Source organism: Eubalaena glacialis, chromosome 11 (assembly GCF_028564815.1).
Source record: "Eubalaena glacialis isolate mEubGla1 chromosome 11, mEubGla1.1.hap2.+ XY, whole genome shotgun sequence".
Lineage (NCBI taxonomy): Eukaryota > Metazoa > Chordata > Mammalia > Artiodactyla > Balaenidae > Eubalaena > Eubalaena glacialis.
Genome location: NC_083726.1, coordinates 37,174,504 through 37,199,463, shown reverse-complemented (window position 1 = coordinate 37,199,463; position 24,960 = coordinate 37,174,504). Strand labels below are relative to the sequence as shown.

Sequence of the window (24,960 nt, the reverse complement as noted above, 5' to 3'; positions counted from 1 at the left end):
ATTTCTCCCCCTATTAGGTGTCATCGTAAAGTATAGGCAAAGGAGCTTAATAAGAACCAAAAGTGTTTTGATAGAGAGGTGTCTTCTTTGGTTTAAAGCTTTTTTTGTTTCTTAGGTCACGAAGGCTATTTTCTTCACATATTTTCTTCATAAAGGCTGGATTGTTTCATGGCTAACCTGATTTGACCATAGCGCACTGCCTGGTGGGAAGTGTTAAACCCCTTATTTTAAGCTAAACAAGATTACTCTGAAGGCTGGCATTCAGAGGCTAGCTTTTAGTATAATGGGATAGGGGCTGTGGCACACCCCTTGCAGTTTCAGTAATTGAACTCTTTGGGTACTTCAGTTTCTAATAGTTAGCTCTGGAAGCAGCTTGCCATGGGTACACAAGGAATTGCTAACTGCTTGATTTCCCCATGTTAGCTTAATGAGGAAGACTGGGTCACCATGCCAACCAAAACACCCTACCTATGTGTTTAGAAGCGTCCTTTCCTTGATATTTGCTTCTTGTTTGGGGGTTTCTAGTAAACTACAGAAGCTGTAGAGTGTCAGACAAAACCCAAACAGGATTTGAAATCGGCATATCATCTCTCATACAATCCATATAAACAACTGTGGTCATTTAACCTGAATTAAATGGTCATTTACTTCATTTTGTTGTTCTATCCTTTTAATTTTGAAGACATGTGAAATGTTAATAGGCACTTATGTTGGTGTTAATTGTCAGTTATTAATATTTCTTGGCTCGTAGCTTTCAGATATTGATCTATCAAAGGCCATCTATTTAATTTTGTTTGGTTTCTAGCAGCTTTTATTCTAGTAACAACCGTTCTTTAAAATAGACTTTATTTTTTAGAACAGTTTTAGGCTTACAGAAAAATTGAGTAGAAGAGTTCCCGTATATTTCACATACAGTTTTGCCTATTATTGACAGCTCACACTAGTATAGTATCTGCATTACAATTAATTAACCAATGCTGATATGTTGTTATTAAATAAAGTTCATAGTTATTTCAGATTTCCTTCATTTTTACCTCATGCACTTTTTCTCTTCCAGGATGCCATCTAGGATAGCACATTACATTTATTTGTCATGTCTCCTGAGGCTCCTCTTGGTTGTGATGGCTTCTCAAACTTTATTTTTGATAACCTTAACAGTTTTGAGGATTCCTAGTCAGATATTTTGTAAAATGTTCTCTATTAGAATTGGCTTGATGTTTTTTGCATGATTAGACTGGGTTTATGGGTTTTGAGAGGAAGCACACAGATAAAGTGACGTTTGCATCATGTAATATCAAGGATGAAAGGTACATGCTATCAACATGACTTATCACTGTTCAGGTTGACCTTGATCATTTGGCTGAGATAGTGTTTTTCAGGTTTCTCTACTGTAAAGTTATTCCCTCCTGCTCCCCTTTTTTCATATCGTTTTATTATATCATTTTTTTATCAGTATGGACTCATGGATATTTTATACTTTAGGTTATAACCCAATACTACTTATTTTATTGCTCAAATTGTTCTGGCTTCGGCCAGGGGAGCTTTTTAAGTAAGCTCCTGTGTCCCTTTGGCACTTTGCCATATCCCATGGGTGGGTGCGTGAGTGTGTGTGTGTGTGTGTGTGTGTGGGTGGGTGTGTGTTTTGAGCACTTTCTTACTTTCTAGCACTTGTATATTTCCTGCCCCAGTCCTAAAATCAGTACATTTCTCCAAGGAACCTTGGTTCCTTTTATTGGAAAATGGTATTCGAAATCAAGATGTGAACACTAGGTAACACCTTTTAAGGAATAAATAAAACAAAATTTTAAGTAAAATTAAGGAGGTGTTTTCAAGTATGCTTAAATGAAAGAAGAATAGATGGTTGTCTTAGGTTTCTTATCTTTACATCACATTTAAAAACTATTCTAAATGTCCATTTTTACCAATGTTAGCTAGTATCATATATATGAAAAAATATGAGATTTCAAATAGGCTAATAGTTGTGGTTATAATTGAAATAAGAAAAATAATCCTGTTGTTTCTGGTGGCTTTTTACTACCAAATTGATCCAAATATATTTGATTTTAAACTTCAGATAAATATCCTGTGTCATTCCTTATATCAGATACATGAAATATGCTTCAACACTCTTTGGATTTTTATATAACTATACTCTCCCTCGATGAAAACCTTGTTGGGTAAGTTATAATCTGGTCTAAAAAAATCTGTACGTTTTCATCAGTGAATTTCAATCTATAACTGATTTTATTGAGATGCTAAATATTTTTCTGGATATGTGAAATACTTCCTGATAGATGGCCAAACTTAACAAAGTATTATGGTGTATTGTAGAGTCAGCTTGAATAAATGAAAAAATTCCTTATAATCTAAAGTGTTAAGTATCTCACCGACATACTTTTTCTTAAATGCCCTTAATTTTTAAATTCTTTCCTCACAAAGACTGGATATGCCCACCCATTGAACCTCTTTATAGCTTTTGAAATACCAAACATTAAAATTCTTTTATCTTGTCTGTTAGTTGGTATGGAAAAAAGTTTCTGATGTTGTATAGAGGGTAATTATTAATAAGGAAACCCATTTTTCCTTTGAAGGGAAACAGAGCTACCTGACAACTTGGTTATGGCAAAACTTTGATTAATCACATGAATATATTCTAGAAAAAAAATTTCTAATTATACTTTTAGCCGTGCATTCCTTCTTGTCACATATTCAGAAAAATCTGCTTTTGTATTCATGTTTTGGAGTGAGTCTCCAGTGAGAACTATTTCAGAAAGGAGGACAGCGAGGAGAAATCCTATATTGTTGATACAGTGAAAGCGTATGACTTCAGTGATGAATGGTGGATACAAAATAGGGAATGCTCGATTTTTGTTATGTCTGGATAGCCTTTTCTCTCAGTTATTCTTATAACTTTCAGATACTGATTTTTATCTACGTTATTATTACAACTCTACTATCATTGCCAAGGGCTTAATTTGGAATTAAATGGGCCTTATGCTTAAGTAATTTATTTTCATTAGTTTGCCAAAAAGTGAGTCTCATGATGGTTTTAATACTCTTAAGGCAGAATGTTTACATTTTTCTTTCATTGAGTCTAAAATAATCCTTTTCAGTTTCCTTTATGTCTCACAAATTGTGAGAGCAGAAGACAGTATTGAAGTTGCCATCGTGAGTGGCAGTTTTCCTTGAATAATAGGGAGGGGAGCTGTTGTAGTTGATTTTTGCTTTTCTCTTGTATTATTTCTTTAGTCAAAGACTCCCCATAGGAGAAAATCACCACAGGGCTTCTATAAAGGCATCACCACTAATTAATATGGCAGGGTCTTCTCATCAGCTTTGCCTTCATATTTCAGGTGATGTGTGGGAAAGACTTTTATGTTCTATGATACATTTCTCATTATTTGCTTAAGCTGTAGCTACATTCTTGTATTCGATTAGTGTGTCCAAAGACTAGAGATAAAATTGTCAACCATGAACTTTATATTCTTAGCTGATTTCCATTCTATGATTTCCTATGTTTGACAGTTCCATAAAAATTCCTCTAAGATTTTGTGATTAGCAATGTATAATTCTTTAAAATGAAATGGAGATTAGATCTGATTTCCCTTTTTATGTTAAAGAAGAATTTTTAAAAAGATGAATGTATTTGAACTTTTAGAGAAATTAGACTTTCATAAAGCAGATTTATATCATTTTGTAAGTAAATAATGAATTAAACCATGAAGGAACCCTGTCCATTCAATAATTGACCTAAAATGTGTCTGATAAGAATTTTTTTAGGGATGCAATCAATTTCCCATTTCTAATGCTACTTTTGGAATGAAGTTGTAGTCAGAAAAATGTTCCTCCAGAACATATGTCATTGCTTTTGTGTGTCCTTTTCATGGAGAAAGATTGAAACAGGCAAAAAGTGTTATGATATAAATGTGACAAGGCCAAGTTTCTGTATATGATGACAACAAGCTATTTTTAAATAGCCTTGGAGTTGTGCAATATTGTTTAATTTATGAGGCTTCATAAGGGATTAGGAGTGAGGATTTATCATAACAAGATTCAAAATGTGTGAGATGATAGGTATAAACAGACTTTTGGTTTGAGGGTCAGAGTTAGTTTAAGAATAATTTATTTGAATACCTACAAATGTCAGAGTGTGTATTAGCTTATGGGGATTCAAAGATGTGTGATTATACCCCAGATATAAAAGAGTGCTTTGGGGTAATATTATCATAATTTTGTATCCCAACTAGGGTGCATTGTGAAATTAAGAGATTTTCTAGCAAAATTAAGGTAAGGATCACAAAATAATTATAGATAGGTTGAATAGGGACATGGAAAAGTATTTTTTAATTAAGAAACAATTATAAAATTATAGCTACAGTAAATACTAAATATAGAAAATTATAGGAACTAACACATCAGATACTTAAGTGCCTATGACCAGAATTTAGATTTGTTAACATTATTTGCATATTTAAAAAAAAAAAAAAAATTTTTTTAAACCCAAGAAATATAAGTTTAGGCACATCAAATTGTCAAACCTTGTTTTTTACAATAAATTTTGGGAGGCTGTGAATAAATAGCAACTACTCAGAAATTTGAAGCCCCCTTTGTCTCTTATCCATCAGTCCATCTCCCTGCCCTATGCTGTCCCAGAGATTTCATCATCTCATGTTTGGTGTAATTATTTCTAGACTTGGAAAAAAACAAAAACAAGCTAACAAAAAACCTTTACATATATATGTATGCATTTGTGAAAAATAGATGGTATTTTTTCCTGAATAGCCAATATGGTTTTATGATACGAATATTTTACACAATGATTATTCACTAGTCATGTTACTTTAAAATGATTTGGTTCGTTTGTCTTAATTGCTATATAGCATTTTTCATGTTGATATATATGTATGCATATATACAAATATTTGTATCTCTATATATATTATATATGTTTATATATATGGTCTTCCTTTTAATTACCTTATAGATTAGATTATATGGTCATACCATAATTTATTTTCATATTGCTCTATTGAAATTTTTAGCTATTTCCTTATTTTTGCTTTTATAAATAGTGCTGCATTAGATGACATTGTATTTAGATCTAAGAGGTTTTGTTAGAGAGTATGTAACTAAACCCAGATTACCAAATGATAGGGAATACAAATTATTAATTTTCCTAAACACTTCCAAATTTCCCATGCAAATTGTACAATTTATGTTTTTCACAAAGTGTGATAGTTGTCATTTCAACACAATTTCAGGGACTTTAATATCCAATTCTTTTGTTTTTTCACTTAGGTTCATTTGAAATATATTCTTTTCACTTCAACTTTCATTTTATTAATCAATGAGATTGAGCATCTTTTCAAATGTTTATTGTTGTCTTTTCTCTGAATTTCCTGTCTGTAGTTTCACATCTGTATTTACTATTGGATTATTTGCTTTTTGTGGTTCATACTTAGAAGTCTCACTTTTTTTTTTCTGAGAACAAACCCTCTGTCTTCTGAATGTCGCAACAAGACTTGAGTATTTCAACCCTGAATTCTACTTATTCCAAAGACCTCAATTCCTTTATAGCCTGACTTTCATTTCTTATGCTGAGTTCAATTTGTCCCAGAGACTCAAAGAAAGCATTATTAATGTTTCATTATGGTTTCTTCATTTAGAATGGGGAAAATATGCCTTAGACTGTGAAATGAAAGCCAGAGTCCAACAGTATTTTTAGTGGTAGTAATAAGAATTAGACTTGTGCAAATATGTCATGATTCTCAGCCTTGCCTATGTTACAATCTCCTATGGATATTTTAGTCAGACTAGGGTATCAGTATTTTTAAAAGCTCACAATTGATATTGATGGTCCTTTAGGTTTGAAAACTATCATTGAAAACACTAAGATTTTTCTCCTTCCAAAGTATTTTTCTAGGCAGGGTAGGATACGCAAAGCTCCAAGAGCACATGGGCTCTCATTTCTTCTTACAGGTGTATGTCCAGCACATAGAAGAGTGTCTGCCACATAAAGCAGCCTTAATGATGTGTTGAATGAACTGATTATGTTTTTGCTATTAAATTTCAATCATTTTCTAATGCTCCCAATCAAAGGTTATACTTAGATCATGTTTAAATTTCCCAGACTTTGGAATTCATCTTCTATATGTGGTTTTTACTAGTTTTGACTTTCAAGTCTATGGTGGCAGGTCATCAGAACTCTCATGCCTTATCTTGGAAATAACTGTGTTGAATCAATTTGACGCGCCAAGCCAAGAACAAAACAATGTAGAAATGCTGAGGCTAATTGTATGGTCACTTGGCTCCTAGTTGTAGCTCAATAAAAAATTGTTAATTTGATTTAATCCATAAATCAGAACGTAAGGATTAAAATTAATAAATAAAATCTTTTCATGCTTTTTTTTTTCACCTTTTAAGGCCATCTCCACAGGAATAGTGAATGTGAGGTTAGAAGAGAGATTTGGTTTTATCAGAATCCCATTTTTATAGGTGATAATTTTAAACAAAATTCTACGAGAAGGCATTAAAGAGACTTGAAAGTTGCAATTTCAGACTTTGGCTACCACTTTTTTGAAGTATCAACCTATCACAAGGCTTTAGAAACTCTTCTACTTTAAACATTTAAACATCAATTTTCTTTTACCTGTTAGCTCAGTTTTCCTTTAATAGTGTAATTTATTTAGCCCTTGTAGACTTCACCATTATGGCAGAATGAGTGTACAGAGCATCTCACTTCACAACCTTTATGTCTCTTGATCTTAGTTATTATGTCAGTTGTTTAAATCAGAGACTGTATGTGAAAATGTTTTAAAATGTAAAGTACTTCATGCTGGTATTTTATTTTTATGCTTTTTCATTTTTCTCATTTTCTCAGCACTTAGCCTTCTTATATAGTATTTATCGTTGAATAGTTTTCATTACTCACATTTTTATTTTGTAGTTTAGTATATTTAAATATTCTTCCAGAATCATTTTATCATATCTTAAATCTTGTTTTATTTTGATAGTAATTTATTAAAATTTAATGATGCTTTTATTAAAAATTAATGAATAAGGTAGTTTTGCCTTATGACATTTCTATCTTTAGGAATCAGATAGAATTATGTAATTATTAAGGCTAACTTCTTCTGGAGTTTCACACCAGCAAAGAAACCTGATTAATTTCCCTCCCCAGGGTTCTCTTACTCCCTTGCTTTTCTTGCCTGATTACAGCTTGTTTTTTGTAATGCCTTCTTCCTTCTGTTCATCCTCTCTGCTTACCCCCACCAGAAGATTCTGTAATAGAATGGCCCTAATTGCACTTAGAACACTTGGTTAATACTTAGTTACAAAATGGACTTTTGGTACAAATTCAAAGTTGAATTGTTTTCCAAGATCTGTCTCCTTTATGATACCTTGATACCTGGCCTCATTTGTCTTTGTCAAATGATGTGTTTCTCTCTTGCATAATCTAAGAATACTCAGTTTCGTGATTGATCCAACAAGTTATTACAACTTTTAACATACGGTTTTATGTGTTTTTTCCCCCTAAAATCAAGAAATTTTAGGACTTTTGCTAGGTAGAATTTCAGGGGAGCAAAAGAATAGTTTGCAAAAGTTATTCTTAGATGAAAATGAGTCTTCAAACATTGCATTTTGATAGGGCAGACCTGAAATTGAAAGCTTGGTGATAGATGAACATATTACTCCCCCAGCCATTAAAAATTCCATGTAACATTACATGAATTAATTTTGAGCAGCAGCCTGCCACAGATGTTTTTAAAACACTGAGGCAGTTAATTCTGTGAATTTAGTGTTACTGTGATACGATATTAATGAACAATTTCTATTTTGGGCATCTTGAGTCTGAGGTACCTAAGGTGTCTATGACTGTGCCCAACAGGCAATTGGATAAATGACCATGGAGATGAAGGAAAGTTAAGGTGGTGTCATTAGTATTGACTAATAAATTTTAAAATCACGATCCTTGCTGAGATTATTCGGTTCAGAGTAGAGATGGAGCAGATGATCCATGATGAGTTCTGTGGCTTCCAGCAATTAGAGTTGGGGTGAACAAGAGAGAGTCAGAGGAGGAGAGGCCAGTGACAGTTTAATACAGACACTTTTAATAGAACTTGTATATGCTCAAAATATATTGTTTTGTGGACTAAGGTTTTTTTCTTTTTGGGGGGTTATAATTGACATTTAACATTGTATTAGTTTTAGGTATACTACATGATGATTTGATACATGTATATATTGCAAAATGAGTACCACAGTAAGTTTAGTTAACATCCATCGCCACAGACACACAAATTTCTGTTTTTCTTCTTGTGACAACAACATTTAAGATCTATTCTCTTAGCAACTTTCAAATTTGCAATACTGTGTTGTTAACTATAGTCACCGTGCTATACATTACATCCCCACGACTTATTTATCTTAGAACTGGACGTTTTTACCTTTTGAGCACCTTTATCCCTTCAACCATTTTGCCCATCCCCCCAACCCCTGCCTCTGGCAACCACCAATCTGTTTTTTTTAATCTATGAGCTCAGTTTTTTCCTTTTTTTTTAAATATTCCACCTATAAGTGAGATCATACAATATTTGCCCTTCTCTGTCTGATTTATTTCACTTGGTGTAATGCCTTCAGGGTCTATCTGTGTTGTTGCAATTGGCAGGCTTTTCTTTTTTATGGTTGAATAATATTCCATTGTATATATGTGCCACATTTTCTTTATCCATTCATCCATTGATGGACATTTGGGTTGTTTCTGTCTTGGCTATTGTAAATAATGCTGCAGTGAACAGTGATCATGGGTGTGCAGGTATCTTTTCAAGATAGTGATTTAGTTTTCTTTGGATAAATACCCAGAAATGGAATTACTGAATCATATGGTAGTTCTATTTTTAATTCTTTGAAGAGCCTCAAAAATGTTTTCCATAGTGACTGCACCACTTTACATTCCCACCAACAGTGCAAAAGTGTTCCTTTTTCATCACTTCCTTGCCAGCACTTGCTATTTCTTGTCTTGTTGACGATAGCCATTCTAACAGGTGTGAGGTGATATCTCATTGTGGTTTTGATTTGCATTTCCCTGAGGATTTGTGATGTTGAGTACCTTTTCCTATACCTATTGGTCATCTGTATATCTTCCCTGGAAAAATGTCTGTTCAAATCCGCTGTCCATGTTTTAAACAGATTGTTGTTTTTTTCTATTAAGTTGTTTGAGTTCTTTATATATTTTGTATATTAACCCCTTACCAGACACATGACCTGCAAGTATTATCTTCCATTCAGTAGGTGGCCTTTTTATTTTGTTTGATGGTTTCCTTTGCTGTGCAGAATCTTTTTGGTTTGATGGAGTCCCACTTGTTTATTTTTGCTTTTGTTGCCTTTTATAGATTGTTTTTTAAACTAAATATTTGGCATATTCTTTGCATGGTTCCAAGCACATTTCTGAATGTCTTTGAGGAAGATAGTTTTATATAGTGCCAGAATGTGTGCAGTAAGAGATCGCATTAGCAGTGGATCATTAAAGTTGGGATATGGTGTCCATCCTTCCCCCTTCCCCACTGCTTCTTCAGGACTTAAATTATTTGAGGTCACTAAATTCTTATTCAGGTTGAAAGAGTTTGCCAGAAATTTCTCATTAACAGGGATGCCCTTTGGCCTTCCTCTCACAATTTTCTGTCTTTCTCTTGAAATAAGTCCATTATTAAATTCATTTTATTTTTAAAAATTATCATCGACATGAAAATTTTAGGATTCACGAGGAGTCTTATTAGATGTTTATTGTCACTGATGTCACTGAGAGCACAGGGTAGCAGATGATAACCCAGTTTATAAATTCTGCAAGGAGATTCAAGACTATTAAATGGGGACTGGCATAGACATACCATGGTTTTTACTATCCGAAAGTAGATTGTTCCCGTGAAACCTTTTGCAAGCCAAAATGGCTTAAAGCAAATAAGCTATTACCTGAGGGCACATCTTGCTAACGGATGTACCAGATAAATCAAGATAAAGTGCAAATGCTCACAGAAACAGTTTAAAGCTATGGCAGCCTGATGCTGAGTATAGCTCCTGGGGAAGGAGCTTGGCGGTGCCACTCACTGGGGTACGCACCGCCTCTGTAGATGGCTCCCTGCAAAAACAAATGCTGAACCTATTTTCACTTTTCACCTTTTTTGTAAAAGTGAAAATCCTCTTTGCATGTTTGTTGTTGTTAATGAAAATAGGTGCTAATTTAGGTCTCTTGTAAAAGCAAGGTGGCATAAAGTGAACTTTTGAAAAGCGGGGATACCTGTAGCTAAATGCAATTGAGCCATGCAGGATCCTGTCATACTCCATATTTTTTGGCACGTCTGCTCTTTGTTTTCTCCAGAATCTAAACTATAAAATGAAAGAAGACATTTATTAGATGTCTACTATATCCCATATACAGTGCTAAGTACTTCCACTTTGTAGTCTGATTTTGACCTGATACCAGTTTCGAGAGGGAAATATATTCAACCCGTTTTATAGAGGTCAAGAAATTGAAGCTTTGGTTATTGGTATTTAGAGAGGAACAAGAAGAAAAGATACTCATCAGAAGTTATATGCAGAGTAGAATTCCATAGTCTATTTTTTTTAAGCTTACAGTATCTGTAAGCATGTTTAAAGGAGATGGAAACGAAGTCACGTATTTGAAACCTAATGCTCTGTTTTTAGTTGCCCATTTAAAGTATTTTTCATCTCTAAGTGTTGTATTCCTATGTTGTCTTGATGATGATCTTAATTTTTTTCCCCCCTCTCTTTTGGTTTCAGAGGAAGAACTTGTCTCTTTTTCTCAGCATTAGTTTGTTAACTTTCTGGGGAACTTCCCTTTTGGGTGCCCGTTTATACTGGATGGGAAACAAACCACCAAGCTTTTCCAACTCTGACAACCCAGCTGCTGATTCGGATAGCCTCCTGGCTCGGACACTCACCTTCTTCTACTTGCCAACCAAGAACCTTTGGCTGTTGCTCTGCCCAGATACCCTCAGTTTTGATTGGTCAATGGATGCCGTGCCTCTGCTCAAAACAATTTGTGATTGGAGAAACCTACACACTGTGGCCTTCTATACTGGACTCCTCCTCCTTGCTTACTATGGTTTGAAGAGCCCAAGCGTAGAAGGAGAATGCAACGGGAAATTTGTAACAAATGGCAAGCAGAATGCAAATGGACATAGCTGCCATTCAGAGGTGGAGTACCGGAACTCAGAGATTAAGCCCAGCTTTCCATCCAAAGTAGAAAATGGCATTAAAAATAATGTGTCACAGAGAACACGGCTTCCTTCTACAGAGAACATTGTTGTTTTGTCTTTATCTTTGTTAATAATACCCTTCGTTCCTGCCACGAACCTGTTTTTCTATGTTGGCTTTGTAATTGCAGAGCGAGTATTGTATATCCCTAGTATGGGCTTCTGCCTCCTCATTACAGTGGGTGCGAGAGCCCTTTATGTCAAAGTCCAAAAGCGGTTTCTCAAGAGCTTGATTTTTTATGCTACAGCTACGTTAATTGTTTTCTACGGACTCAAGACGGCGATCAGGAACGGAGACTGGCAGAATGAGGAAATGCTGTATAGGTCAGGGATAAAAGTAAACCCAGCTAAAGGTAATATTTTATTTTATGCTTTTGCCTGGACGGTTTACTTTTTCTACCTTTTTATATCTTTGCTTCTTGCCTTAAAACACACAGTATAAAGGAAGAAGAGGTTCTTTTACTCAATACTTATAATTTTTGTTTTTTTTAAGCGAGGGAGCAGTACCATTATTTTAGAAATATCCAGCATTCCATATTTGGAACAGGGAAGTGTTTTCCTATGTTTCTGACTATACTTGTCCAGAGGAATTGGAGCTCCTATTGTGTAAAAATACTGACTATCGTAAGAATTTTAAAAAAGGCTTGGTTTCCACATTCTAAAATACTGATACGGACATCATCTCTTTTCATCATGCAATGAAAGTCAGGTTATCCCACGTAAGTATAGTTTAGCTCTTCTGTTTTCCAAGCACCGCCTGAGGAAATACCACGAGGCTTACACTGATATCTTTAAAAGATTTGGAGGTAAGGCCACCTCTGAACCTTGACATGGTGTCTATAGGTGTCAGTGTTTGTGCGTGCAAGTGTGAGTCACCCTTAGCTTTGCAGAGACTAAGTAATCTGGGTATTGCCAAGCAGTTCGCATATTCTTATTTGAAAGTCCTTAAGTCACTTAAGGAAATAAACTTTTCACTATACAAGGAGAAAATGGAGCATATTTTTCATTACTGCTTTTGATTTAAAAAATTATTTTAGTAAATCTCAGAATCTATTGCTTGAGTAGAAAGTAGCCTTTAAAGCATAAATGAATAGTCAAAAGCTGTTAATTCAGTGATCTCTCTGGTTTAGGCAGTGAATGATGAGAGAAGCTAGAGAGCAGTTGAATGAAAATAAGTGTACATTTTAAGTGTAGAAATATACCATAGTAAATAGTGCCAAAGAGTCTTGTTCTTCATACGGCATTTTTTAGTGTTTTATCCTTTAAATTATGGTTGCTTGCATAGCATTTGAACTGGGCTTTTCCCACTTTTTCCAACACATTTCTGTACCAGTTATTCAAATACTGAATGTGTGAAACTGTTCCTAATGAATGGAATGGCCTGCTGATATGTATCAGGATATATATATCCAAAGATCTAGATGCCCCAGAAACAACTCTGGCATCCCTATCGATTACCAAGTAAGTCAAGAGTTCAGTGAACCACTATTCATTTCTTTCAGCCAAGGGACTAATTGTTGGTACTTATAATGCTAAATAGATTGCAGAGATTTTAATGGGAGTAGAAACATTAAAATTGAGCTAATACAGAGCATAGAATTTCTCAATTCTCTTGGAAAAATCTTTACCATGTGGCGTTTTAAGTAGTGAGTGCTGCACAGTTTATTGAATGCCTGAACCCCAATCTTGCTGTAAAAATTGTTGCAGTCAGTTCTCACAGAATGCTTTCCAGCTAGTTTTTCTTCACTGGTACATGTAAATATATAAAACAAGGCTATGTTGCTAGTTTATTTTCCTGCTGTTTGAAAGAGATACACGGTAAGGAATTAAAAGAAAAACCCCAGCATATTAATTTCATCACAGGGTTGTTCTAAGGATTTGTTAAATGTATTGGTTAAGTTTCAGGTTAAGCTACTGTAACAAAGAGCCAAGATAACAGTGGCTTAAATAAGATAGAAACTTTATTCTTTCATGTAACAATCTAAGCCTGTGTAGTCCAGTGCTGATAAGATGGCGCCATGGGTTTTCTGGATCCGTGCTCCTTTGCTTTTGTTCCCTTGCCATCTCAGTAGTGTCACCCTGTCCAAGTGGTCCAAGATGCCTCAGCATCACATCAGCACTTCAGCTAACAGGAAGAGGGAGAGAAAGGGCAAATGGTGGGTGTTCCCATTCTCTTTAAGGGCACATCACAGAAATTGCCACACCATGCTTGCTCCCAGACTATTGGCCACACCTAGCTACAAGGAAGGCTGAGAAATGTTATCTTTATTTTGGGAAGCTAAGCACCCAGCCAAATTTTATTACTCTTGAAGAAGGGGAGGGCAGATACTGAGATGTTAGTGTAAGTAGCAGTCTCTGTCCCAGAGTAAGCGAAAGCATTTTGTAAACTCTTAGATATTTTCCAGCATTAGCTACTGTACTGCTGACACTTATGATTCCGATTTTGCTGAAGTTATTTTGGTGACATGGTTAAGATGACTGATCATTTCTTCATTCATCCATTCACTCAGTAAAACAATTATTAAGCATGTCTTTGGTTTCTGATATATTTCCATGTCTCCTTAGTATTTAAGAAGTGCTATAGTATTTAGGTACTCCAAATTTTATTAGTTAAATGAGTACACAGCCGACCAATAGTATAAATCTTTTGAGACATCAGAAATTGAATTCCTGAATAATGCCCCCTCCCCAACCTGTGCCCCAGCCAGCTGCTTTACTTACAGCATTTACCATCTCAGTTGGTGGCAACTCCATTTTCTCAAAAGCTCTGACCAACACTTAGGAGTCATCCATACCTCCTCTTTTTCTTTTGCACCCTACCTCCATTTCATCAGCTAATCCTCTCTGCACTGTCTTCAAAAGTACATCCAGAACTTGACCACATTTTACCACCTCCACTGCTAACATCATGGCCAAAGTCACCATCATCTTTCATCAGATTATTACTAAAAGCCTCTAAAGTAATCTCCTTGCTTCTATCTTCTTGCCTTTTAGCATGCTTTTGTGAAAGTCGGACATGATGTATCAGGTAATAGGAACTTAGGTAAATAGGCTTAATGTGAGTTTTAATGTTAATCTGGCTCTGAGTTGGGCTTGGGTTTAATGTTTGCTGTAGCTATAGGTGCCAGAGGCATTGTATTTCCCTGGTGTCCTTGTTCTTGCCTCCCCTGTTGTTTTTGGGCTTCCCCACCCCAAGAAGTCGGAGTCTGTATTTTGCATCTCTTTCCGCTGTAAATTCACCATTTTTATAATGGAGCCCTGTAAGTGTGTTGGTTAAATGTAGGAGGAGAGAAGTGTCCTCCTATTTGGTGATTAAATCCTAGTGCCTCCCACTAGCTATCTATTTTACATTTGGTAGTGTATATATGTCCATGACACTCTCTCACCCTGTCACAACTCACCCCTCCCCCTCCCCATATCCTCAAGTCCATTCTCTAGTAGGTATATGTATAACTGATTCACTTTGTTATAAAGCAGAAGCTAACACACCATTGTAAAGCAATTATACTTCAATAAAGATGTTTAAAAAAAAAAAAAAAAAAATCCTAGTGCCTCTGGGCTGTAACCTTTGTGAGAGTGTCTTGGCTTTCCCTGTGTCTCCTAGTTGGGACAGGAAGGCCAGAGCGGATGGGGGTGATAGGGAGGACTGTCCCCCACAGCTCTGGGTAAGGCCACTCCCCTGGAGAGTAGACCTTTGCTATGAAGGATGATCAGGGCTTATTTCATAAAATTCGTATTTCTCCTCCTCTTGTAGAGCCAGGAAGGCCTGTTTCTTGGCTCTTCAATGTGAGAACGGGGGGTCCCTGGAGGTAAAACCCACAAAAGAGTAGAGGCCCCTAAGACCGTGGCCTCCAGGAGTTTCTCCCTCTTACTGAAGCTCTTCCAGCAACTCCTCTCAAAATCGCCAGTTACTTGTTCCTATCAGTTTCTGCTCCAGGTAATCTCATCTCTGCATGACTGGATTTTCCAGTCTCTCCAGATTTCCTGGTGATGGTTTGCCCAGTGACCTCAATTCACTGATGGTTCCAAGAAAAGCCGTTGGTTTTGCAGTTCCTTTAGCGTATTCTTTTTTTTTTTTTAATTTTTATTTTATTTATTTATTTTTTGGCTGTGTTGTGTCTTTGTTGTTGCACACAGGGTTTCTCTAGTTGCGGCGAGCGGGGGCTACTCTTCGTTGTGGTGCATGGGCTTCTCATTGCGGTGGCTTCTCTTGTTGCGGAGCACAGGCTCTAGGCGTGCAGGCTTCAGTAGTTGTGGCACATGGGTTCAGTAGTTGTGGCACACAGGTTTAGTTGCTCCGCGGCATGTGTAATCTTCCCGGACCGGGGATCAAACCCGTGTCCCCTGCATTGGCAGGCGGATTCTTAACCACTGCGCCACCAGGGAAGTCCCCAAGAAAGGCCATTGGTTTTGCAGTTCCTTTAGTGTATTCTTGTTGTAAGAATGGGAGTGATGAGTTCCAAGCTTTTTACATGTCTGAGCTGAACTCCTGCTTCCATTTTTCCATCCTTAGCATCCACCCGTCATCAGCAGCCCTAATGATTCCTTTGAAACATAAACCAGAGTATGGTGTTCACTGCCCCCAGTCCTCTACTGGCACCCATTTCTCCCAAAGTCAAAGCACACAATCAGAGACTTGACACTATACATCTCCCAGCCTTGCCTTCAACTTGCTTCACTCCAGCCCTACTGGCCCCCTTTGATGTGCCTTCTCTATTCCAGATAAGCCCATGCCTCAGGGCTTTGGCACTTGTCATTGCTTCTTCTTGGAATGTGTTTCCCAGGAGAGTCTCACCTCTATCTCCCTCACCTCCTCTAGGTCTCCAGTCCAGTGTTGCATTATCAGTAAGGTGCTTTATGTAAAACTGTCTACCTTCTGAAAAATTGCAACTACCCCTCTGCTTCTGCCTTGTCTAGCATTCCCTATCCTCTTTCCATACTTTGTTTTTCCCATAACACTTAGGACCATTTGACATACTATATTTTCCATGTTTCTGTGTTTATTGTTTGAATGCATTGTCAGTGTCCATTAAAATGCACGACACAAGAAGGCAGGGAGTTTCGCATTTTTTTTAATGCTATATATGTAGCGACTAGGACAGTGCCTGGTAGAGAGAGGGCATTCAGTAATGAATACACTGACGAATAAACCTTAGTCATAATCCTTCTCCTTAAAGAGTTTAGAGAACCTGTTGAGAGATAAAATGTACATGCATTAAAGGAAGTGAAAGTGTAAAATATGCTGTTGATATACCAGGTACTGAGGCATGCTCCATAATAAGAGGGATAGAATTGGGAGTGGAGTTAAGTTTTGGACTCCACGAGTGCCTTCTGTGACATACGCTTCCATTTTGATACAAGGCAAAACTTTTAAAATCCAGGTTCCTGATTTTTTCTGTTTATAACATGCTAATAAATATAGTTCTGGCTACAGTGACTTCTTTAGCAATTATGAGACTGGTAGTAATCTTCCTTAAGGTAGATTTTTCTAAGTCTGTGATGTTATTTGAGCCTAGCCAAAGATTAGAAACTCTTTAAAGCCAGTCTTATGTAAGGTTGTCTGAGATGACAGTTATTTCATTGAGTTAGTTTTTCTTTCCCTCCTTTGAAAGCCTTTGCAAATTTTGGAGTACTTCAGTCTTCCGTGTACTTTAACAGAATATGATTTTAAGCCTCATGAAGCATTATACATGAAAGCTGCTGCCTTCAGTAATTGGTCCTGCAGACAGCTGCCAGTCATTAACTGATTGGATGCAAATGATGATGGGTAGAGCCTGTCATAGTGACTGTGTTGCTAATTTATGGTTTAAATCTGGATAGTGGAGAAATGATAGCTGATTTGGACTATGTAAACCACAAGTTCTATCTCATTATGTGGTTGATAATGTCAGGAAAATACTAGACATAGTTGATTACCACAGTTTGCTGATTTCACAATAACTCTTTGCATTTTTGTGCTTAGGAAAAAGGAAATTTTCTTTGATGACTGCTTTAATGAGCAAGCCACATAATATTTAAAAGGTTTTTTTTTTTGAAGCGTGTGTTTAAAGCACCGTTTTTTATAAACTGTATTGATTAGCATTTGCTTGAAACAAGCATTTCTTAATTCATTACAAGGAGGTTAAATGTATGATCACTTTCCTTCTGGGCCTCTGGCCTTATCTAAATCCCTGTGTGTCTTTGGCTGTTACAGAATTTGGCACCACTGATTTCTGCTCTCTGGCTTTCAGTGCCACTACACAATTTTGACTGTCTCTCATTTTCCACAGCTGTCTCTTGTATGGTTTTGCCTCCTCCCAAAACTGATTCTTTCTGCAAGGTTCTGTCCAAAGACTGCCTTCATTTTCCTTTCTGTATAGAATCTAGACCACTACCTGGATTATAGTACGGGGTCAATATATGTGTCATTGAATTTCTAAGTTACCTTCCCCGTGACTTCCTATCTATGTGGGACTTCTCCACCTGGGTGATTTGTCCACATCTCTAACTCTTCACCAGTCTTCCCTAAAACCATCTACTCACTGACTTCCTTAGTGATTAAGGTCATAAGCAGAGACTAACAAAGTTATTATAGATAAACAGATCAGTAGGCACATATACATAAAATAGGCAGCATAGCTGGTGTGCTAAAAGGCATTTACATTTTTTCAAGTTATAGATTAAAAATCAAATCAGCTCTTTAGAATGGTTGGTTTATTAACTCTATATATCAATTTGCTTTAGAGAACATATGACTATGCTTTTTAATTGTTTGGAAACAATTTCTTAAAATAATTAGGAACAATGAAGCAGGGTTCATCCAAGGAAAATTTAACAAGAAAACATTTATTTTAATGCCTTTTTCTAATGTAAATATGTGAAATGATAGATATAAAAGATGTGTATATAATGATGCACGTATTTGAAACTCTAAGGGTGATTTACTCACACATCCTGTATTCGACGCCTCCTTATGCAAATGACAAATATTGCCCATTTAGATATAGAAAAACAGAAACTAAATAGTTGTTTCAGCCATGCAACATTTGACAGTTTTTCTTTTTTCCTGGATTTCTGTAAAATTGACACTTCAATTTCAACTTCACATGGTTGCAGATTTCAAGAAACAAGTATGTGGAAGGAATATCATTTTATGAAGGAAACAATTCATAATTTAAGTGAAATCTAAACCTCTAAGTCATGTGAAACTTGACTAATTCTGTGTGGATTTTATGGTCTAAGTTTTTGATTACCTCTAATTGACTGTCTTCTTTAACTATGGTAAATTGCAATTAACCAGCTAGCTTTGAGATTGTGTAATAAATTTTATTATATTTCTTAGCTAATTTGTCATGTTACTTCTGAAGTAAGATGAAAAATTTTCAAAAGAGGTACAGATTTTTATGAAAAATAACATGAAGCAGTTAAGTCAGGAAGGAAAACCAGTATAATATCTTATCAGATTGGCTGGCCTGAGTTAAAAAGTTGTAAAATACAGATTTTAATTTTTAACAGATATGGTAGGAGATAGCTAGCAAAAAGCCCCCTAAAAGGCTGATTGAGAGAAAAACAATGCAAAGTGGAATCAGGTTTCCAGAGGGTAAAGAAATTGTGTTTCTTCTCAATTAGTCTCTTCTGAGTAGAAAAAAGAAATATAAAATAATGGGACTGACAAGAGTAAAATGAAAATGTCTCATTGGCTCAACCAAAGAATTTAAACAAGTAAATCTGCTAAATTTTTAAGGCCCCTTTTAAACATTTGATTCTTGAGGAAATCAACTACGGTCATTTCTCAGTTGAGATAGAGTAAGTCACAGTAGTTCAAAAGCATGTGGTTTCCTTGCCTCTAAGAATAGAGTAACACATAAATCTTTTCTTTGGTTCCAGCTCTAATGGCTCCAAGTACAGTTGTGTAGGGAAGAAGAAAACAAACAAACAAAAAAAACAGACCACAACAGACTCAGTGAAAATGGTCCTACGGTGTATTACCAGTGAAGTAGGTGACATACTGCTGTTTCTTTGGGATTATCCGTAACAGAACTTTTAGAATCTTTTTGGGTTTTTGAAAACCCTCAAACCTAAAATTAGTGTTGCCTTAGATTGAATATATTTACCAGTGGTTATATTTCAAAGGAACTGAAACTCACATATAATTAAAATACGTATAAAGTTACTTTATTCTGATTTCCATATTAGTTTTGTATTTGATTCTTAAAATGCTCTAACATTTCTTTGCTTTTCTTTTATTAAACATATATGAAATATTTCATTCATTGAGAAATATATACACATACCTCATATTTGAACCACTTAAAGGATACTACTAAAACATGCATTTTGCAGATTAAGAGAAAGCTATTACCAGAACAGTTGATGACCTCCCCCATACCTCTTCTTATTTCACAGTTTTGTTTCTTTCATTTGTGTTCTCTTATTTTATGCTAGAACCCCCATTACAATCTCAAACAAAAGTGATGACAGCAGGATTTTTGTCTTATTCTTGTTTAAGAAAGAATGTTTTAAATATTTCACCATTAATTATGTGTATTTTATAGGTTTTTCAGTAGACAGCTTTTATCAGTACAGTTTTCCTCTTATTTCTAGTCTAAAATTTCTTTTTAGGAATTAATGTTGATAATGATAGTGATTTTCTCCACTCAATCTATTTATGTTAATGATTTATATTAATAGATTTTCTAATGTTGAACCTACTTTGCATTCCTGGAATAAGCCCAAAAATTACTTATAATGTTTTATCAAATTTATATTCTTCTAAATTTGTTTTTCACCCATGTCCCTGAGTGAGATTGGCACTTCCCTTCAGGGGGTCTGAGTCCAATCTGACCTCCCTTTTGAAGCCAACTAAACCCCAAGCCCTGTTCCTCTTAGTTTCACAGATATACGCAAGGTGAATACCATCTTCAGAACCGTTTAACCTTCTGGATTCCTGCTTTCAAGCAGTTTCTAGGCTTAGGGATTCCCCTTACTTTCCCGTCAATTAATGCATTCATTAACAAATATTTGTAATTTCTGTCTAGCATGTGTTCTGTACTAGGAGGCAATCTCTGAACATCGAGTTTCACTGTACTGTCGGAAAGAGAAACACCTAAGAAATATTCTTCAATCTAGCATCTATTAAGGAATGGGTTAGCTACGTTAGAAGTTAGAGTTTGAGAATAGAGTTGTTTGTTTATGACATAGAAGATATTTTTGAAATTTTAAATTCTCCTTCAACAAAAGAGAACCAAATTGCCTAAGTAAGCTAAAAAGTGTATTAGAGCACTGTCTTAAGCAAAATTAAATTACAGGTATTTGACCCTTATAAAACACAGAAGGGTAATGTATATTTGTTTTCTGCTGTAATATAAACTTGCAGATAATGTCACAGATATAGCAGATTTTCAAGAAGACAAACACATGTTTTTTAGTTTTACCCTTATTACACGTGCACACCTATTACTGGTGATGGTGGAAGTAAAAGAAAATTCCAGTTAAGTCTCAAGGGATTATGGAAAAATCGGAGATGATCCAAGTTGTATAATTGTTGAAAAAGACTTGGATGTAGAAGACTGTTTATATATAACTCTATGGGAGAAACAAAGTGTGAGCCCTATTTTTATGCATATGGGTGTTAAATTAGAAATCTCTCCTCCGTTTAGTTTTAGTTTTTAGTTTAGTGTTAAATTTATTTCTAATTTAAAAATAGAAATATTACTATCCAGAGGGATCTAGTGGAAACATGTATGTGCTTACTAAAAAATAAGGACCAAACACTAAAAGATATGGTTTAAAAATGATAATATTATTTACCAAGTAAGACACTACAATCCAACTTGATTAAATAGTAGAGAGAAACAAGCACAAACAAACAAACAAAAAACCTTGCTCGAGGGCTGGACTCTATTAGGGGCTTTGTTGTGTCTTGTATTTAGGAGTCTAAATCCCCATGATGTTAGCTGCCACTCTGAACATTTATTCAGTCACCTTAAACAGCATAATTCAGTTTCTCTATGTAAAACACCATGGGGTATTATATTAAAATATCAACATTAACATCTTTTTTGGGAGTAGTGTAGGCATACATTTTAATTAGGAGAACTTTCTCTCTAGGAATTGGGAGTTTAGAAAGAAGGAACTGGATTAGATATGCAATACAATAGCTGAGTCAAATTTTGACAAGAACAGATAACTGAGGTGTCAACGAACTTTTTTTTCAGCTCTTTCCCTGGATGGCAGAGGAAACTTACAGTCTTATAATGTTTGGGGCTCTGCATATTACAACTGGGAGTTTGTATAATAAAGAAATGCGATAAACTTTCTTTCTTCTCTTCCTCTCTTTTCTTTCCTTGGGAAAAGAGAGTAAATTTCTCAAATTATATATCACGAGACTACCAGGAAGGACCAGGAGGTCTGAGATATGTTGAGATAATATCTGGTTTTACTTTATCAGTTGGCTTATTCTTTTTGAGTTTTACAAATAAGCTTTGGTGGTTTGCAAAACTGGTATAGAATACCTCATTTCTTTACTTAGTCTGTTTTCATATTATCTGAATATTTCCCAAGGACAGCTTCAAGTCGTGTTCACTCTAGTGGTTAAAACTGAATGCTGTTGTCCATATTCATGTGAGTGTTGAAAACAATTTTCAAGTAGAGATAAGTTTCTGGGTTTACATAAAGAAAACATGAGCATATTAATTAATGATATTGTACAAATCCATGTGCTGTGCGTTTTTCTTATCTCCAATCACTATTTGAAATTACTTTTGCTCTTGCAATTCTATTATTAGGAAGCAGTGGCACAAGATTTAAAAAATCTCTTTTGCTTTTACAGTTTAGGACAATGATTTTGAGAAAGTTTTTTCGGGCAGGTGATACAGTCACTAAAGTTCTTTCTGTGCCTGCCGTACCTTTGGGCTCTGTGGTGCGATTCTAGAACCAAGAGTCTTAAGTGGTACTTTGATCAGAGGCCTGCCTTGCTTTGATCATGGCTGTTGGTTCCCAGCTCATGTCCAAATTGAGCCTGGAGTAGATATTTACTTTTGAGGTTTTTAAGTTAAAAGTTCAGACTTAAAGAAGTATATCCTAACCCCAATCCTGATGATTTCATAGGGAAATACAGCTTCTCTGTGGGTTTTAATCAACGTAAAATGTAAATCCTCTGAACGTCAACACCACTTAGGACTCCTGGATGGAATATAGGGGTTTATGCCTCTAAAACCACATATCTAGTCATAATTTCTAGTTGGTAATATTTATTAAACACTAATATGTATCCAGTAGATGTGTTTGGTGTAAAAGAGCCTTTTATGGCCTCTGAAAATTCCCTGTTGGGATCCGGTCCAGTTAAGATTAGAGCTTCAGGAAAATGGGCCAGCCCTCCTCTTTCTCATAGTGCTCAACTGATGTGAGAATGCCATTTTAGTGCATTCACCCTTCTGGTTCTTCCTATTTATTTTACCCCTCTATTTACTAGCTTCCTTTCGCTGCTTGGAAGTAGGCTTTCTGAGTTGTACGTTTAAGGCTGTTAAATGAATAACATCATCCTTTGTTTCAATATTGTTTCTCAAGTGATGCAAAAATGCCTCATACAAGTACTGGCTGCACAGCCTTTGAAGAACCCTTATCTATTTGTCCTGTAGCAGCAAAAAAGGCAAAGAAAATTAACCTCCCTCTTTTTTTCTGTTGTTTGTAGTTAGCTGAAAGTGCAGAAGAAAATACATTAAAATAATAGTTGCCCAAGATTTGTGCATATAGAAAGGTAATAGATATTTTTAGATATGTAGTTATTTAATAACTAATTTTTCTTCTCATTAGCATTCCTAAGTAAATATTTTTCTACTCACATAAATATTTTATTCTTGATATTTGTTTTTACTGGTCATTTTTCACTTTTTAAAATGCTGTTTTTTCTAGTTATTAACTCGACTTTTTCCATGTTCAGCACTAGGTGCTGAGTTAAGAGTGACTGTCAAAAATTAATATATTGGACTTCCCTGGTGGCGCAGTGGTTAAGAATTTGCCTGCCACACGGACCAGTACCAGTCCGTGGCCCGGGGGTTGGGGACCCCTGCTATAGTGGACTTTTTGTTTATAACAGCCCCTCCCAACTTTCCCTTCTCCTCAACAAAAAGTTTCCTCTCCTTTCTTTGCTGGACTCGCATGTGGTTTGCTATAGTTGCGTGTCTCGAATTGCAGTTCTTTTCTGCTCCCAAATAAACTTGCTTTTGCTTTGCTGGTATTAAAAAAAAAAAAAGAATCTGCCTGCCAATGCAGGGGACACGGGTTCGATCCCTGGTCTGGGAAGATCCCACATGCCGAGGAGCAACTAAGCCTGTGTGCCACAACTACTGAGCCTGCGTGCTGCAACTACTGAAGCCCGTGCGCCTAGAGCCTGTGCTCTGCAACAAGAGAAGCCACCGCAGTGAGAAGCCCGCACACCGCAACAAAGAGTAGCCCCCGCTCGCCATAACTAGAGAAAGCCCGTGAGCAGCAATGAAGACCCAACGCAGCCAAAAAATAAATTTAAAAAAATTAATATATTGAATATATTAATGTAATATAGCGTATAACATGGTGTCCTGATGGATGTTTGAGATATACTGCATGTTTATCTTAGGAACTGATTTTTTTAAAAGAAAATGTAATCTTTGATTTTTATTATTTTTCTCTTCTTAAAACTGGCTTTGAGAGTATTTAATGTTGCTCTGAGATTTGTTTTTCTTGGCCTGGATTTGCTTGGCAATGAAATCCTCAATAGCATGACCATAGATTCTGAATACGGGAGATATACTGTTAAAGTGTGTATCTAACTGGTTATGCTTTTTATGGATGATGATCTATTAATGACATATTATTCCTTTTCCATAGTAATGTACTTTGCAGAGTTCTATTTTCTTATTTAATTATCTCAGTGATGCTGGAGTTTAACTTGGGCAAGCATTGTTACCCCTGTTTTACAGATGAGAAACTAAAAGAGAGGTAGAATGCTTAGGGAGAAAAGGCATGGTAAGTAGGGCAGATTTTGCAGTAAGGTAGATCGGGGTCCTAATCCTAACCCAGACCATGAATAGCTGTTATCATCGTCCTTAGAGTGTCAAGTGGCTGATCTGTATAGTGAGTATAGCAATACCACTGTGTGGGACAGAGTGTGTGTAGCACCCTAGCCCAGGGTTTGGCCCATATTACATGTTTACTTACTACTGCTAATAAGAAATAGGAGAGTCCAGTAATTTACTTCAGTGTACCCAGATCTAATTGTTAACAGAACTAGAACTAAAACCTTGGGTTTGGGATATTTTGGTTTATGTTTCCACATCAAATTTCCTTTTAGCGACACATAATAGGAAACTAACCTGGGGCCATTCGATGGCAGGGACCCATCCAATGGCAGGGACCCATCCAAATGATGACAGGATTCACTGTGAGATAAAGTAGGTTATGAGATTGGATTGTAAAGGAACAAAAGAGAGAACTAAAAAAAAAAAAAAAAAAAAATCACTTCTCTGTTTTCCCCCTGGAGTTGTTTAGAATTCCTGAACTCTTGCCTTTTCTAAAGGTTGTTCATCTTTTAGAGCTGAGCCAGACTCAAATGATACCAAATATGTCAGAGACAAACTCTAAGAGATTCTTTGGGTCTCTTATGTTCCTTATATGAAATCAGAAGCAACTCAACTACTGTGTAGAATTTACAGTCAACCTATGGTACTGG

At 35.9% G+C, this 24,960-nt stretch overlaps 1 protein-coding gene across 2 annotated transcripts in view; it reads left to right on the top strand.

The window, feature by feature from the left end:
- TMTC2 (transmembrane O-mannosyltransferase targeting cadherins 2) overlaps positions 1–24,960 on the top strand; it is a 409,124-nt gene that overhangs the window by 193,516 nt on the left and 190,648 nt on the right. For both annotated transcript variants that reach the window (XM_061205503.1, XM_061205504.1), the window contains exon 3: positions 10,798–11,626. In XM_061205503.1, the coding sequence (XP_061061486.1) occupies positions 10,798–11,626 (829 nt within the window). The remainder of the gene's footprint in view (positions 1–10,797; positions 11,627–24,960) is intronic.